We start from the raw sequence: 13,877 nt of genomic DNA on the forward strand, positions 1-13,877 counted from the left end.
ATCTAAGCATCCCCATAGAGGGGAGGCAAGGGGTGACTTCCTGGCAGATTGGATTGTTACTGCAGGGGTCCCAAGTCCCCCAATATATTCCATAGCAGAGGCTGACAGGTGGTTGCAGAGGCCCCGATGTCAAGGGGTATCAGCAGCTCTAAGTTAGATGAGGTGGAGGCTGGTTTCAAACTTGTGTGGGTCTTTTGGGCAGCGAAGGATATGTAGGGCACTACAATTGGACTGGATGTGTATTTTGTATATGAGAGGGGTGATAAGCTCCTTCCAGCAATCAATTCTCTCAGAGGTGATATCTCCCTGGAAAGAGAGGGGCCCAATCGAGGAAGGGATCCCACAGCCAGAAGAGCAAAAATGTCCTGTCGGGTTCTAATAGGTTCATATCTCCCTAGTGTGAGAGGAGTTCAGCCTGTCTGCGTCATTGGAGCTGGTGAGGACGATAGTATCTGAAGTCAGTGATGATCAGACTTTCTTGGTGCTGATGGTTCCCAGGGTTTGGGAGGAGCTAGGGATGACGGTACCAATGGAACATGGTCTGGTACCAACAGAGCCCAATGCTTATGGGCTTTCTTCTCATGCCTCTGGGGCTTAGAACATACCAAGTCCTCATAAGCCAAGCTGGAAGGCTTGCTTACAAGTGAGTCCAACTTCTTTGATGTGGACTTTGAGAAAGACTGAGTCTCATACTCATAAGAGTGCTTCCCAGCTTCCCAACACCGCACTGGTTGTGGGGATAAATTCTCCCACACCAAAATGAGACTTCAGAGCAGCAGGTGTGACACGTCTTACGAACTTCACAATAAGCAACCACCTGCCTCTATCAGGACACACTCCACATGTGCGCTCTCAACCTCCATTGCATTCCTCAATAATGTTCCCATAATAGATGTATGCAGGGCTGCCACGTGCGCGTCCTCTGATAAATTAGCCCAACATTATGCCATCTTGCAGGATTCTTCGACGGACACCATCCTTGGACATATGATCCTATCCTCGGCGATAACAGCCGCTCTGAAGCCCCAACCCTCCAGCTAGGGGCAGTGCTTTATAATCACCTACAATGAAGCACCTATAGGGACATCACTCAAAGAAGAAGAGAGGGTTACTAACCTTATGCAGTAACTGAGGTTCTTTGAGATGTGCTCAACTACCCCCCTCTGCTTCGGAGTGTAACATTTGGGCTCTGCAGCAGAGAAGGAACTGAGGGCAGTCAGACTGCACAGTGCTATTTATACTACCCACGCACAGCACAGAGACATAAGCTTCACCAAGGCAGTAAAGGCAACGTTGGTGTTCGTTGCTCAGTCAAAAGGAGTAGGGGCATAAAACGCAATTCTTAATACCCAAGACTCTGAGCACAGACCCTGTCCTTGGTTAGAGCTTCCCCAAGACGGGAAGAGAACTAACTAAGTTCTAAAGGCTATAAATCTAAGAGTGAAATGCTAAAATATTAATAACTATTTAAAATTTATATATTTAAAGATTGAAGCAATGATAGAAGTTGTGGACAAAAGAGTCCAACTTAGGCCATGAGGCACCAAGAAGGAACTGGAGAGGCATCGGCCTGCACTACTTATACTTGTACTCTAATTTCAGAGCATGAGGAATAAAACTGCATATGTGCAGAGCAATGAACACTGCTTACTAAAAATCTCTGAACTAAGGTGCATGCTTCACATGTGTACCTATGTGTGGAATACACGTACGGACCATCACTCAAAGAAAAACACTAAGTTTAAATTAGGTGCTTTTAAAGGATGGATATTGAACTTGAGTTCTAAATATGAAATAAGGCAAGCTTGTAGTCCTTCATCTGGAGTAATATCTTTTGCCATTATTTGTAAGGATAATTCTTAAAAACCACCAACAAAAAAATTTGAAAGTGTTAGTGTTTATATGCAGTACTGTAAAAATTGATTTAATTATTCTGCCATCATACCAAAAAAGTTTTTTTTTTTGTTTTAAACATTACAGAATAATGGAATAGTACTTTCTTTCTACTGTTCTTATGCAGCACCTTTCAATTCATGATATCTGAAAGTGTTTATAAATATAAAATAAGGAGATGAATACTGATAGCCCAACGATCACGTACACAAAATGAGCAGCCATTAACTCAATGATAGCTCAAACCTTGGTAGAATTTTCAAAAGAGTTCAGTGTTTGGCTAACACTGCTCCCACTGAAGTTGATAGGAGTTTTACCATTGACTTCAGTGGAAGAAAAGTCAAACCAACACTGAGCTCTTTTGAAAATTCCAGCCTTGAACTTGATTTGTTGGCAAGAACACTACAGTTCTCATTTCAAAAGCACCATGATATCCATAGCTTCTACCTAGACAAAAGCCAATAATTCAATGTCTCATCTAAAGAAATGTTAGCAGTATTATTGTTCATAAGAAAACCCAAAAAGCAATGAAGTCACTAAGCCTGTTTTATATTCCCTGAGGAAGAATGTACATTACCTCTGACAGTACAGTGTCTAAGTCGCTGCTGAAGAGCATGATATTTATCCCTTAATGGAACTCTTACATCTTCAGAATTAGGAAATGCTTTCACCAAAATTTCTGCCACCTGTACAAAATATATCAGTTTCAGGGTTAATTTTGATGGAAAAAAGTTATAGCAAAACTCCCAGCAAAACTTGTATTATTCATAGCTCTAAAAATAACATTTGCAAGAAAGCTAAAACTTTGTCATTCTCAATATCTTTTGTGGTTTTAGCTTCATTTACCTTTCTGATTGGTGGTAATTCTCCAACAAGGCTCAGAATTATATCTTGAACAAGTTCTTCAACATTCATAAACCTAGCAAAAGGGAGCATTCGACAAGCCCATTCCACTGCATTGAGACAATGCTCAACTATAGAGGCATCATATTCAGCCTTCTTGCAGTCCTAAAAAATAAATGGTCAGATATATATTAATTGATATACATGAAAAATTCCAGCTAGACTATATACTTATTGGCAATTTTCATGATTTAATCTGGTCCTCAGCTCCAGTGAGGGAGCGGGGTTGGGGCTTGCCCCGCTCCACGCAACTCCCAGAGAGCAGCCCGCATGACCCTCCCTCTGGCTCCTACGTAGTACACAGAGGCGTGGCCAGACAGCTCTGCGCACTGCCCCGTCCACAGGTGTCACCCCCGAGCTCCCACTGGCTGTAGTTCCTGGCCAACGGGAGCTGCAGGGGAGGCACCTGAGGATGGGGCAGTGGGCAGAGCCCCCTGGCCATGCTTCTGGGAGCTGCTTGCAGTAAGAGCCACCCAGAGCCCCCCCACCCCACCCCAATCCCCTGCCACAGCCCTGATTCCCCTCCCGCCCTCCAAACCCCTTATCCCCAGCCCCGCCCCAGAGCCCTCATCCCCCCGGCACCCCACAACCTCATTTCTGGCCCCACCCCAGAGCCTGCACCCCCAGCCGGAGCACTCACCCCCACCCCCAATTTCGTGAGAATTTATGGCCTGCAATGCAATTTCCATACCCCAATGTGGCCCTCAGGCCAAAAAGTTTGCCCACCCCATCCTAGTTTCTTTGAGCATTAAGACCTATCCTATATTAATTTCATGTACCAGATTAGCTTCATGGACTGGTAAAACAAGGAATTTTGGATATTTTTCAACCCATCTGTGATATACATGTTTAATGAGTTCATTAAATATAGGTAATAAAAAAGCATGGAATGTATTATTGTAATTGCTACAAAAATGCAGAAAATGCTATATTTCTTGTGATGTATGTCTCTAATTCAAATTAAAAATAAACTAAGGTCCCAGGAAAAATAACATTACTAACATTTTTAAAGATGTACAGCATAATAGACATGGACAGCATTTTTTCTTGGTAACATATATTACTAGTATAATTACAGCAAGATGTCTCATGAGATTACAGTATCCTAGAGTAACATTTTGTACTACTGAGTGAAATGGAGTTCTTTCAAGAGGTCATAAAAAGTGTATAACAAATCTCCAGAGATCATTTTATAGGAGAAAGGTTACATATCTTAGAGTAACTGGAGTTTTTTCAGATGAGTGGTCCTTGTCTGTAGCCCACGGTGGATGCACGTGCGCTTCATGCACCTGACATTGAAAGATTTTTAGTAGCAAGGTCTGTTGGTCTGTGCCCCTCTCCTCCTCATACTCCAAAGAAAGGGCATAAGGGACGTTATGAACCGATTGCTTCTCCAGTTACTTTTCTACCATGAACAGCCCTAGGATAAGACTCCACCGCATAGGGGAAGAAGAGAGGGTGGGTAGAAGGTCATAGTTCGGGACCACACATCTCAAAGAACTCCAGTTACTGTAAGGTAAGTAACCTTTCTTTCTTCGAATGATGGTTCCTATGAGTATTCCACTGTGAGTGACTCACAAGCAGGATTCATTGAAAAGGTTGACGCAAGAACCCTGGCTGTATCACTGACTGAAGGACTGCTCTGCCAAACTATACATCAGCTGAAGAAGCTTGCATCAGAGCATAATGTCTGGTGAAAGTCTGAACAGAGCCCCACTTTACGGATTTCCAGGAGAGGAACATCTCATAGCAAGGCGACCAATGCAGACTGGGCTCTCGTCAATTGGCCCCCAACATTTTGTCTGGTAGGAGTCACCATTAATTCATAACAGAGCAAGATGCAGCCCAAAATTTGGAAAGTCGCTCAGAAGAAATCACTTTCCCTCACTTATGTTCCATAAAGGATACAAATTTAGATAATTTCATAAAAGCTTTAGTCCTTTGTAGGCTCGACAAACAACTAGAGTGTGCAGCTGCCTATCTCAGTGGTGGCATATGGCTTTGGGAAGAAGACAGGTAAGTGAATGGCCTTTTTTAGGTGGAATTCTGAGACTACTTTAGGGGTGAATTTTGAATGTAATCTCAGGAAAACTTTGCTTTTGTGGAAGATAGTGTAAAATGAATTGGCCATGGAGGCCCCCAGCTATCTACTCCTCTAGCTGATGGGATGGTAACCAGAAAGTCCACCTCTAATGAAGATTGCCTAAGAAACAAAGTTAAGTGTCTATGTATGCTGATAGGACTTGACTGAGGTCCCATGTTGGGGTAGACTTCATCATCAGAGGAAAGGTTCTACTATTACTGTCACGCTACCCCAAATGACTCAGCCATGAGTGCCAACCTCAGGACAGACTGTCAAAAAGCAGGGCACATATCCCAAACTGGTTGTATGTTCTATAATTAGATCTCATCAACCCAGTAACAAATGTGAACTCCTGAAGCACTATAACAATGTTACCGTGGAGTCACAGACAGCCCTCTTGGACATTCCAATCTATCTTGCCACCGAGGCAAACTGGACTAAGTGATAAACACTTACTTGCACCAAAGATCACAAAATATTCAGATTGTTCCCAGTCCCAAGAGACTTATACCAAGTCAATATGTAATCCAGATCTCACACCAAAGACAATGCTTATACCCAAATCCTACAGTAAACCAACTAAGGATTTATTAACTAGGGGAAAAGACAGAGTTATTTACAGGTTAAAGAAGGCAACATATACACAAATGAGTTACAGCCTACGGTTCCAAAAGGTGACAGAGCTGTAATAAATCATCAGCACTGAATATCTTTTAGGGCTAACCCAGGTTGACCCTAGTGATCTCTGCTTCTGTTTTGTAGTTCCAGCCCTGTGAGAGTCCAAACAGCCAAAGAGCAAAGTTTCTCCTTGTCAGGTATTTTTATTCCCTCCACCCCAGAGTCCAAACTGATGGGATAAGCTCAGGAGTAGGTCTCTCCTTCCCGGAGGGAGTTAGAAATGCATTCAACAGGGCCTCTGTCCTTTGATGCTATACAATTCTTTATTTGCCTTCAACAGGCTATCTTGTATTCAGGACAAGCACTTTATCTTAATTAATGCTTATTTTCCTGTTTGGTGAGTTATGCAATTACAGAAGTATACAATGCAAATACTCAATAACTTTATACATTAGGCTTTAGAGGTTATAAGGCCAATGCATGCAGCATCCTACAAGCATTTCATACAGACTAAACACATTCTTATCAACTTAACATCTAATATCTATTTCAATAATGCACACAGCTAAGCAAGACTGGTTTCCAGCTATGCATTTGTAAGTGTTCAGTCAGGCCTGAGGCCTTGGCATGAGCTGGCACCTGGTCTGCCGGCATCACAGACACCTTCTAGAAAATGTACTGTACACAGAATGGGTGAAGATCAAGTGGTTGGTTACAGGCACTGATAACTGCTAAATCCACCCATAGGGAACAAAAAGATAGTTGTGAAATCTTTAAGGAAAAAGTCCAAAATGACAGGGATGCCAATATCCTGATGACATCTGACGCTGTTGGAATCAGACAGAAAACCTTTTTCATTTTACTGTGTGGCACTTCTTTATGGAATTCTTCCTACTGGGTTGAGTTTTTCATGTGTGGATCCCAGGTGGTGTTGGTGGCCTGTGATATACAAGAGGTCAGACTAGATCTGGTACTCCCTTCTGGCCTTATACTCTGTGACTCAATTATTGTTAAGAATGGATTGTGCTGCTTCCCAGAATGTCTTTTCTAGGTTGGTCATCCACCAAAATAGACTGCGATGTGGAGAGATGCCAGATTGGGATATCTGATCTTGTCTCTGTCCTGTGGTCAACAGGTCCAGGAAGAGCAGGATATGGATGCCCAGGCATGGTGATATTTATAAAACGCTTGGAAACCACAACTGTCTGCACCATCCAGGAGCAATCAGGATCACCAACATTCCCTCCCTCTTGCTTGATTTTCCTCAGAACCTCAGCTAAAAGCAGAATGCGTGGGAAGGCATATGTCATTTGCCCCAATCATAGAACTAGAAATGCGGCCCCTCTGGAGCCCTGACCTTGAGTCCCCCGGAACAGTCATTTGTTCATTTCTTGTTCTCTTGTGGGAAGAGTCTCTCCAGCCCTCTCAAGAATCTGACCGTTATGTAATGGGAAAACACCGTCTGTCCATGGATCAGCGAGTGAAAAGCAGAGATGGCAGCAAGATGCACTGTAATGGAAGAGTGTGTGCCCGGCACTGGTTCCTCAAATGGAGCAGGCAGTCCAGCTCCTGTAAGGAGAAACGCAAGAGACAGATGCCCCATTTGGATGCCCAGCGGGAAAACCTTGTCTACTTGGCCAGGTAAGTCAGTCTAGTTGAGGGCTTCCTACTTTCCAGGAGAACCTTTGAACTCCTTCCAAACAGATCCACTCCTCCAGGTTCAGCCACGCAGCATCCATGCCGAGAGGTGGAGGGACCCAAGATTAGGGTGTAAGAGCCAACCATGGTCCTGCAATAGCCGGTCTGGTTGGTTGGGCAGAGTCCAGAGAGGGGCCGCTGACAGGCTCACGAGCGTGCCAAATCAATGCTGGCGAGGCCACGCCAGAGTGATCATAACCTGTGCCTGGTCCCTCTTGATCTTTGCCAGCGCCCTGCCAATGAGTGGAATCAGAGGGAATGCGTACATCAGGCTCCCTGACCACAACAGGAGGACGGGATTGGAGAGGGAGTCTTTGCTCAGACCCTGTTAGAGAAAAAAAACTGGTGGCATTTCCTGTTCTGTCTTGCAGCGACCAGGTCCACTTAGGGAGTTCCCTATCTTTGGAAGATCATGCAGGCTACCTCTGCATGAAGCGACCACTTATGGTGAGAGGAGAAGTCCCTGCTGAGCTGGTCTGCCAGCGTATTCCTGATGCCGGGAAGGTGACAATCTTCCAGGTATATTTCGTAGCTGATGCAGAAGTCCCAAGATGGAGGACTTCCTTACAGAGAGCCGACGAGCATGCGCCCCCTTGCCTACTGATGTAGAACATCGAGGCTGTATTGTCCGTCATGACTCGTATCACCTTGCCCGACTGGTGGAGCAAGACTCTACATGCCAGCCGGACTGCTCCAAGCTCTTTGACGTTTATGTCTAACCGCTCCTCCTCCGGGGACCACATCCCCTATGTCTGGAGGTTGCTGAGATGTGCCCCCCCGCTGAGGTCCAAAGTGTCCAACACCAACTAGATGGAGTGAGGAGGGCTGTCAAATGGAATTCCTTCCGGGACTGTCCTGCAGTAGGTCCATCATCTCAGCGAGGTACGTATCACCTGATGAATGGTAACGATCTTTTCCAGGGGGTCTCTGGACTGGGAATAAACTGTCGCCAGCCATTGTTGCAGGGGCTGCATCCAGAGCCTGGCAGACCACATAAGTGCATGCTGCCACGTGGCCCAGAAGGCATAGACAGACGGAACGCGGAGACATCTGCAATGAGGTTCACCATCATGTGGAACCTTTCCAGCAGCAAGAACACTCTGTAGCAGGTAGAGTCAAGGACTGCTCCGATGAACTCTATCCCCTGCACTGACACCAATGTCAACTTTTTGTCATTCACCGGTAGGCCCAGAGAGCAGCACATGGCTTGAAGCACCGCAACATCCCTTCAGACTTGAGACCAGGAGCCGCCCTTGATGAGCCAGTCCTCGAGGTACAGGTAGATCTGGATATGCTAGCGCCTGAGGTAAGCTGCTGCCACTGACATGCACTTGGTAAACACCCTCGGTGCTGTTGCCAGGCCGAACGGGAGGACCATAAACTGGCAGTGGTGGAGTCCCACCGTAAACCGGAGGAAGCGTCTATGCCCTTGAAATATCGCTATGTGGAAGTACACGTCCTTCGAGTTGAAGGCAGCATACCAGTCTCCTGGATCCAGGGAGGGGATAACAGAAGCCAGAGACCATGTGGAACTTTAGCTTCTGTAGGTACTTGTTGAGGTCTCGCAGGTCCAGGATGGGCCGTAGACTGCCCTTGGTTTTGGGTTTAAAAAGTACCAGGAATAGAACCACTTGTCCCTGTACTCCAGAGGAACTTCTTCCACCGCACCCAGCTGTAGTAACCCCTTTACCTCCTGCGCAAGGAGAATCTCGTGAGGGGGTTCCTGAAGAGGGAAGGGAAGGCAGGTGGGAAGTTTTTAAGGTTTTAGAGGTTTTTAAGGTCAGGCTTGACAAAGCCTTGGCTGGGATGATTTAGTGGGGGATTGGTCCTGCTTCGAGCAGAGGTTTGGACTAGATGACCTCCTGAAGTCCCTTCCAAACCTGATATTCTAGGATTCTATGAAGGGGGGGTAGAAAGAAACTGGAGGGTGTAACCCCGTTCCACTGTGTTGAGGACTCAGCAATCCGAAGTTATAGCAGTTCATGTTGGAAGGAAAGGCAGTCAGAGAATACTGGGAAAGATGGATCTGGGGAATAGTCTGATAGATCACTCTCGGGCACACCCTCAAAATGACTGTTTGGCCCCCTGTTTATTACGGGTCGAGCCCGACTGGGCAGAGGGTGGAGGTGGGTGGCGCTTGTAACCCTTGGCTCGTGTATGGGGCTGGTCCTGCCGAGGCTGGCTCCCCTGGCCTTGAGGCTGCTGCGGTTTGAACCACTTATGCACCAAGGCTAGGACGTAGAGACCCAAGGTTTTCAGGGTGGAGCGGGAGTCCTTGAGGCCATGCAACTTGCTGTCTGCTCCACAAATAGGGCCCTGCCGTCGAAGGGCAGGACCTGCAATGACGGTTGGCCTCCGTGGACAACCCAGAGAGGAGCAGCCCAGAGACTTGCCACATGTGTACGGGGAGATTTTGGCAAACCAGGAAAGTGCCTGAAACCACTATGGCTTATTGCTAAAAGCAGCCAAGTCAGCAGGCTATAAATTAGTCAAGGTAACCTAAGTTAACTGTATCCAATTTTCAAATGAATTCCAATTCAACAGTTTCTCGCTGGAGTCTGGATTTGAAGTTTTTTTGTTGTAATATAGCAACTTTCATGTCTGTAATCGCGTGACCAGAGAGATTGAAGTGTTCTCCGACTGGTTTATGAATGTTATAATTCTTGACATCTGACTTGTGTCCATTTATTCTTTTACGTAGAGACTGTCCAGTTTGACCAATGTACATGGCAGAGGGGCATTGCTGGCACATGATGGCATATATCACGTTGGTGGATGTGCAGGTGAACGAGCCTCTGATAGTGTGGCTGATGTTATTAGGCCCTGTGATGGTGTCCCCTGAATAGATATGTGGGCACAGTTGGCAACGGGCTTTGTTGCAAGGATAGGTTCCTGGATTAGTGGTTCTGTTGTGTGGTATGTGGTTGCTGGTGAATATTTGCTTCAGGTTGGGGGGCTGTCTGTAGGCAAGGACTGGCCTGTCTCCCAAGATTTGTGAGAGTGTTGGGTCATCCTTCAGGATAGGTTGTAGATCCTTGATAATGCGTTGGAGGGGTTTTAGTTCAATCTCTCTGGTCACGGGTTTACAGACATGAAAGTTGCTATATTACAACAAAAAAACTTCAAATCCAGACTCCAGCGAGAAACTGTTGAATTGGAATTCATTTGAAAATTGGATACAGTTAACTTAGGTTACCTTGCATAATGACTTAGCCACTCCCAGTCTCTATTCAAGCCTATTTCGCCTTGTTTTTTCCTCCCCCCCCCCCCCCCCCCCGACGTTCTTGTTAAACCCTGGATTTGTGCTGGAAATGGCCCACCTTGATTATCATACACCTTGTTAGGAGAGTGGTCACTTTAGATAAGCTATTAACAGCAACAGAGTGGGGTGGAAAGAGGTATTTTTTCATGCTTTGTGTGTATATAAAAAGATCTTCTACACTTTCCACAGTATGCATCCGATGAAGTGAGCTGTAGCTCATGAAAGCTTATGCTCAAATGAATTGGTTAGTCTCTAAGGTGCCACAAGTACTCCTTTTCTTTTTAAGGGACATGTCATTCTATTACTAATGTATAAATAAGGGGGAAAAGTTTGAGGTAGTTGGACTCTTTTTGGACTCTCCCTCTGGATAGATCTTGCAGTCGCCACCGGCAGATGTAAGATTTGGCCACCGGAAGCCTGCCGCTGTGCTACTCGAGAGCCACACTGAGCTTTGGTAATTATCAAGGGTTGGGGGTGTTTTACTAACCTTTTGCGAACATGTGTTAGTGCTTGAGACTAAGTAAAGTTTAGCTTTAAGTGAAAGCACTCTTGCGTTGTCCTGTTTGTGCCAGCCATCTATTGGTCGGATGGCCATGTCTCCCCAATTTATTTCCTGACACCACCTCGCACAGAGTAAAAGTTACCAAGAGCTTTGGGTTGAAAGAACCCCGGGTAACGCATGGAAATAGCGGAAGCCATGGTGCGAGCAGCAGCATCTGACATTACCTGGAGGGCCATCCTGGCTGTAGTCGTACCCTTATCAAGGATCGCTCGTAACAACTTCTTGGAAGCCCCGGGGAGCAACCCTTCAAACTTGGCCATGGCTTGCCACATACTAAAGTCATATTGGCCAAGGAGGGCTTGGTGGTTGGCCACGCAGCTGAAGGCTGGAAGACTAATAAACCTTACATCCAAAGAGATCCAGCCTCCTCAAATCCTTATTTTTGGGGGTGACCCCAAGTTGACCTTGCCTCTCCTTGTGGTTAACCACCTCAACCACAAGGGAATTGGGGGCTGAGTGAGTATAAGTACTCATGCCCTTTGGTTGGCACAAAGTACTCATGTTTGGCCCTTTTAGAGATGGGGCCAGGGAAAAGGGGGTCTGCCACAGGGCCTTAGTGATCTTGGATACCCCTTCATGAAGGGGTAGACCCACCTGGGCAGGAGTCGAGGAACAGAGGACGTCAAACAGAGTCAAAGGCTCCTCCGATTGCTCTGCCTGAAGCCCCAGGTTAGAATCAACCCTCTTCAAAAGTTCCTGGTGCGCTTTGGCATCATCCTAAGGAATTGGGTGAGGGGGCCCCCACAATAGCCTCATCCAGTGACAATGAGGACGATGCCGGTGCCATGGGAACCTCCATGTCCACTGGTGGTCTAGCAGCTTCCTCCCCGGGTCCTCCTGGACCCGCGGGGTCTTACCCTCCCAAGCCTCGAGTATGGGAGAGGGATGGGATACCAAGGCCACTGGCTTCTTCAAGGCTCCCAACACTGATCAGGCAGCCTGAGAAGGGCAGGTGAATCCCCAAGGGTTCCCCAGATACCATGGTGCAAGCCACTGCGCTTAGGGCCATGGGACAGGTTTCGGTGCCGATAATGTAGTCGCTACTGCTGATACTGGGACCTGTCCTGCAGTCAGGGAACCTCACTCCAAGCAGGAGCTACCAGCGGAACAGTCAGTCGGTCCCGGGCAACCAGCATCGGGCTGAACAGTGGCTCTTGTCCAACTGGTGCTGGTCACTGCATCCTGAGGCCGACCTTTCTGAGCAAAACTGTCTTGGTTGGGCTCTTGGAGACTGACAGCATTCAGTGGCTACCCAGCGATCTGCATCGGATACCCAGCAATCCACACCTCACACTACTCAACCAATTCCAGGACATCGAACGGGACTGGGAGCTACTACAGGCTGGTTGCCAGGAGGATTGTCCTGAGCAGGACGACCTCTTTCTTGGAGACAAGCGATGATGACCCAATGATCAGCAGTCTCTGGTGTCTGATCAGTCCCAGGACCGATCCCGGGCTCTTGAAGACGGTCGGAGCCAGTCCCGGAGTTCATGCAGGGTGGTGCATACCTTAGAGGGTCTGCGCCAATCTACCATCAAGGTACGCCTCGAGTCCCACAATCGGTGCCCCTGGTGCGGAGACCGAAGAGGGCTCCGCCGAGCTTGCCTCTCGAGTCCTGAGGCGTGATGGCTTTGGGCGGGCGAACAGTGGTGGGACGTCCCTCTCGATGGGGACACATGCATAGGTCCCAACATGGGTTTTCCCAGAGACCGGGGTACCATGAGAGCCAGCGTGGGCAGCACCGGGAGTATCAAGATTGCTTGAGCTGCTCAAAGAGCTTCGGGCATCGATGGCACCTGAAGCTGGCTAGGGCCTGCACCACTATCTGGGGTCGCAGGCAAAGCCTGGGATGGGCTGCACCACTCGACTTGAGCTGGGGCCCGACCTCCCAAAGAGGGTGTTGAGCTGCCTGGCACAAGTTGTGGCTCATCCCCAGCCCTCTCCATTCCTCTCCTGGTCTTTTTCAACTTCTTCCCCGGAACTGTGGAGAGGGACTGGTGCCGGCTTGCGCAGAGGGCACGGTGCTCGGTGCCAAGTCGGACCGCTGCTATGGTACTGGAGTGAGTGCCAACTCCATCAGCAGCACTTTCAGATGGATATTGCGCTCCTTCTTCATCCTAGGTTTAAAGAACTTGCAGATATGGCACTTACGTGCCCTTCGCCTAAGCAGCTTAAGCATCTGGTATGTGGATCGCTGACAGGCATAAGCCATTTGCAGCCATCGCAGAGGTTAGAGCCTGGGGACGGGGGGATGCCCCATCCCCCCAAATGAGTCCTGTTTGGGATTAAGTAAAAGTTGAAAACTACTAAGGCTGGGGATGATTTCATAATTAAGAAACTACTAACTATATGCAACTATATTTCAGGTTTTCAAAGTTCACAAGAACAGAAAACAAAACAACGTTTGCCGAAGCAGCAGACATTCCACCACAGTCACTGGTGGCAAGAAGGAACTGAGGGTGTGAGGAGCTGGCAGTGCCCCTTATACCATGCCATATGGGTGCTACTCCAGGGGGCACCAGAGCCAGTCCCCTATGGATACTTCTCAGGGAAAAACTTCTGGCATCAGTTCATGTGGCGAGGACATGCACCTAATATGGAATGGACATGAGCAAGCACTCAAAGAAGACTCTTCTGTGTGCAGGATGCACAGCTACATGCAAATAAGTGTCCTTCAAATGGAGAGATGTGTACCAATTGCCTTTGTTCAAAAATGAGGGAATTATGGAGGTCAGGGTAATCATCCTGAACATTAAGTTTAGGATGAAGATGTTCATCCATCTGAGATCCAGAGTGGGTCTTCATCCTTCTTTTTGGGGAGAGTGAGGAAGCTTTTCAAGTAAAGTCATTTTCCCTTC

At 47.3% G+C, this 13,877-nt stretch overlaps 1 protein-coding gene across 19 annotated transcripts in view; it reads right to left on the minus strand.

Moving 5' to 3' along the window:
* Positions 1-13,877, minus strand: part of CPLANE1 (ciliogenesis and planar polarity effector complex subunit 1) — a 180,200-nt gene that overhangs the window by 95,581 nt on the left and 70,742 nt on the right. For all 19 annotated transcript variants that reach the window (XM_073343779.2, XM_073343777.2, XM_078852755.1 and 16 more), the window contains 2 exons: positions 2,740-2,901; positions 2,471-2,579 (listed from right to left, as the gene is read on the minus strand). In XM_073343779.2, the coding sequence (XP_073199880.2) occupies positions 2,471-2,579; positions 2,740-2,901 (271 nt within the window). The remainder of the gene's footprint in view (positions 1-2,470; positions 2,580-2,739; positions 2,902-13,877) is intronic.

Source organism: Lepidochelys kempii, chromosome 5 (assembly GCF_965140285.1).
Source record: "Lepidochelys kempii isolate rLepKem1 chromosome 5, rLepKem1.hap1, whole genome shotgun sequence".
Lineage (NCBI taxonomy): Eukaryota > Metazoa > Chordata > Testudines > Cheloniidae > Lepidochelys > Lepidochelys kempii.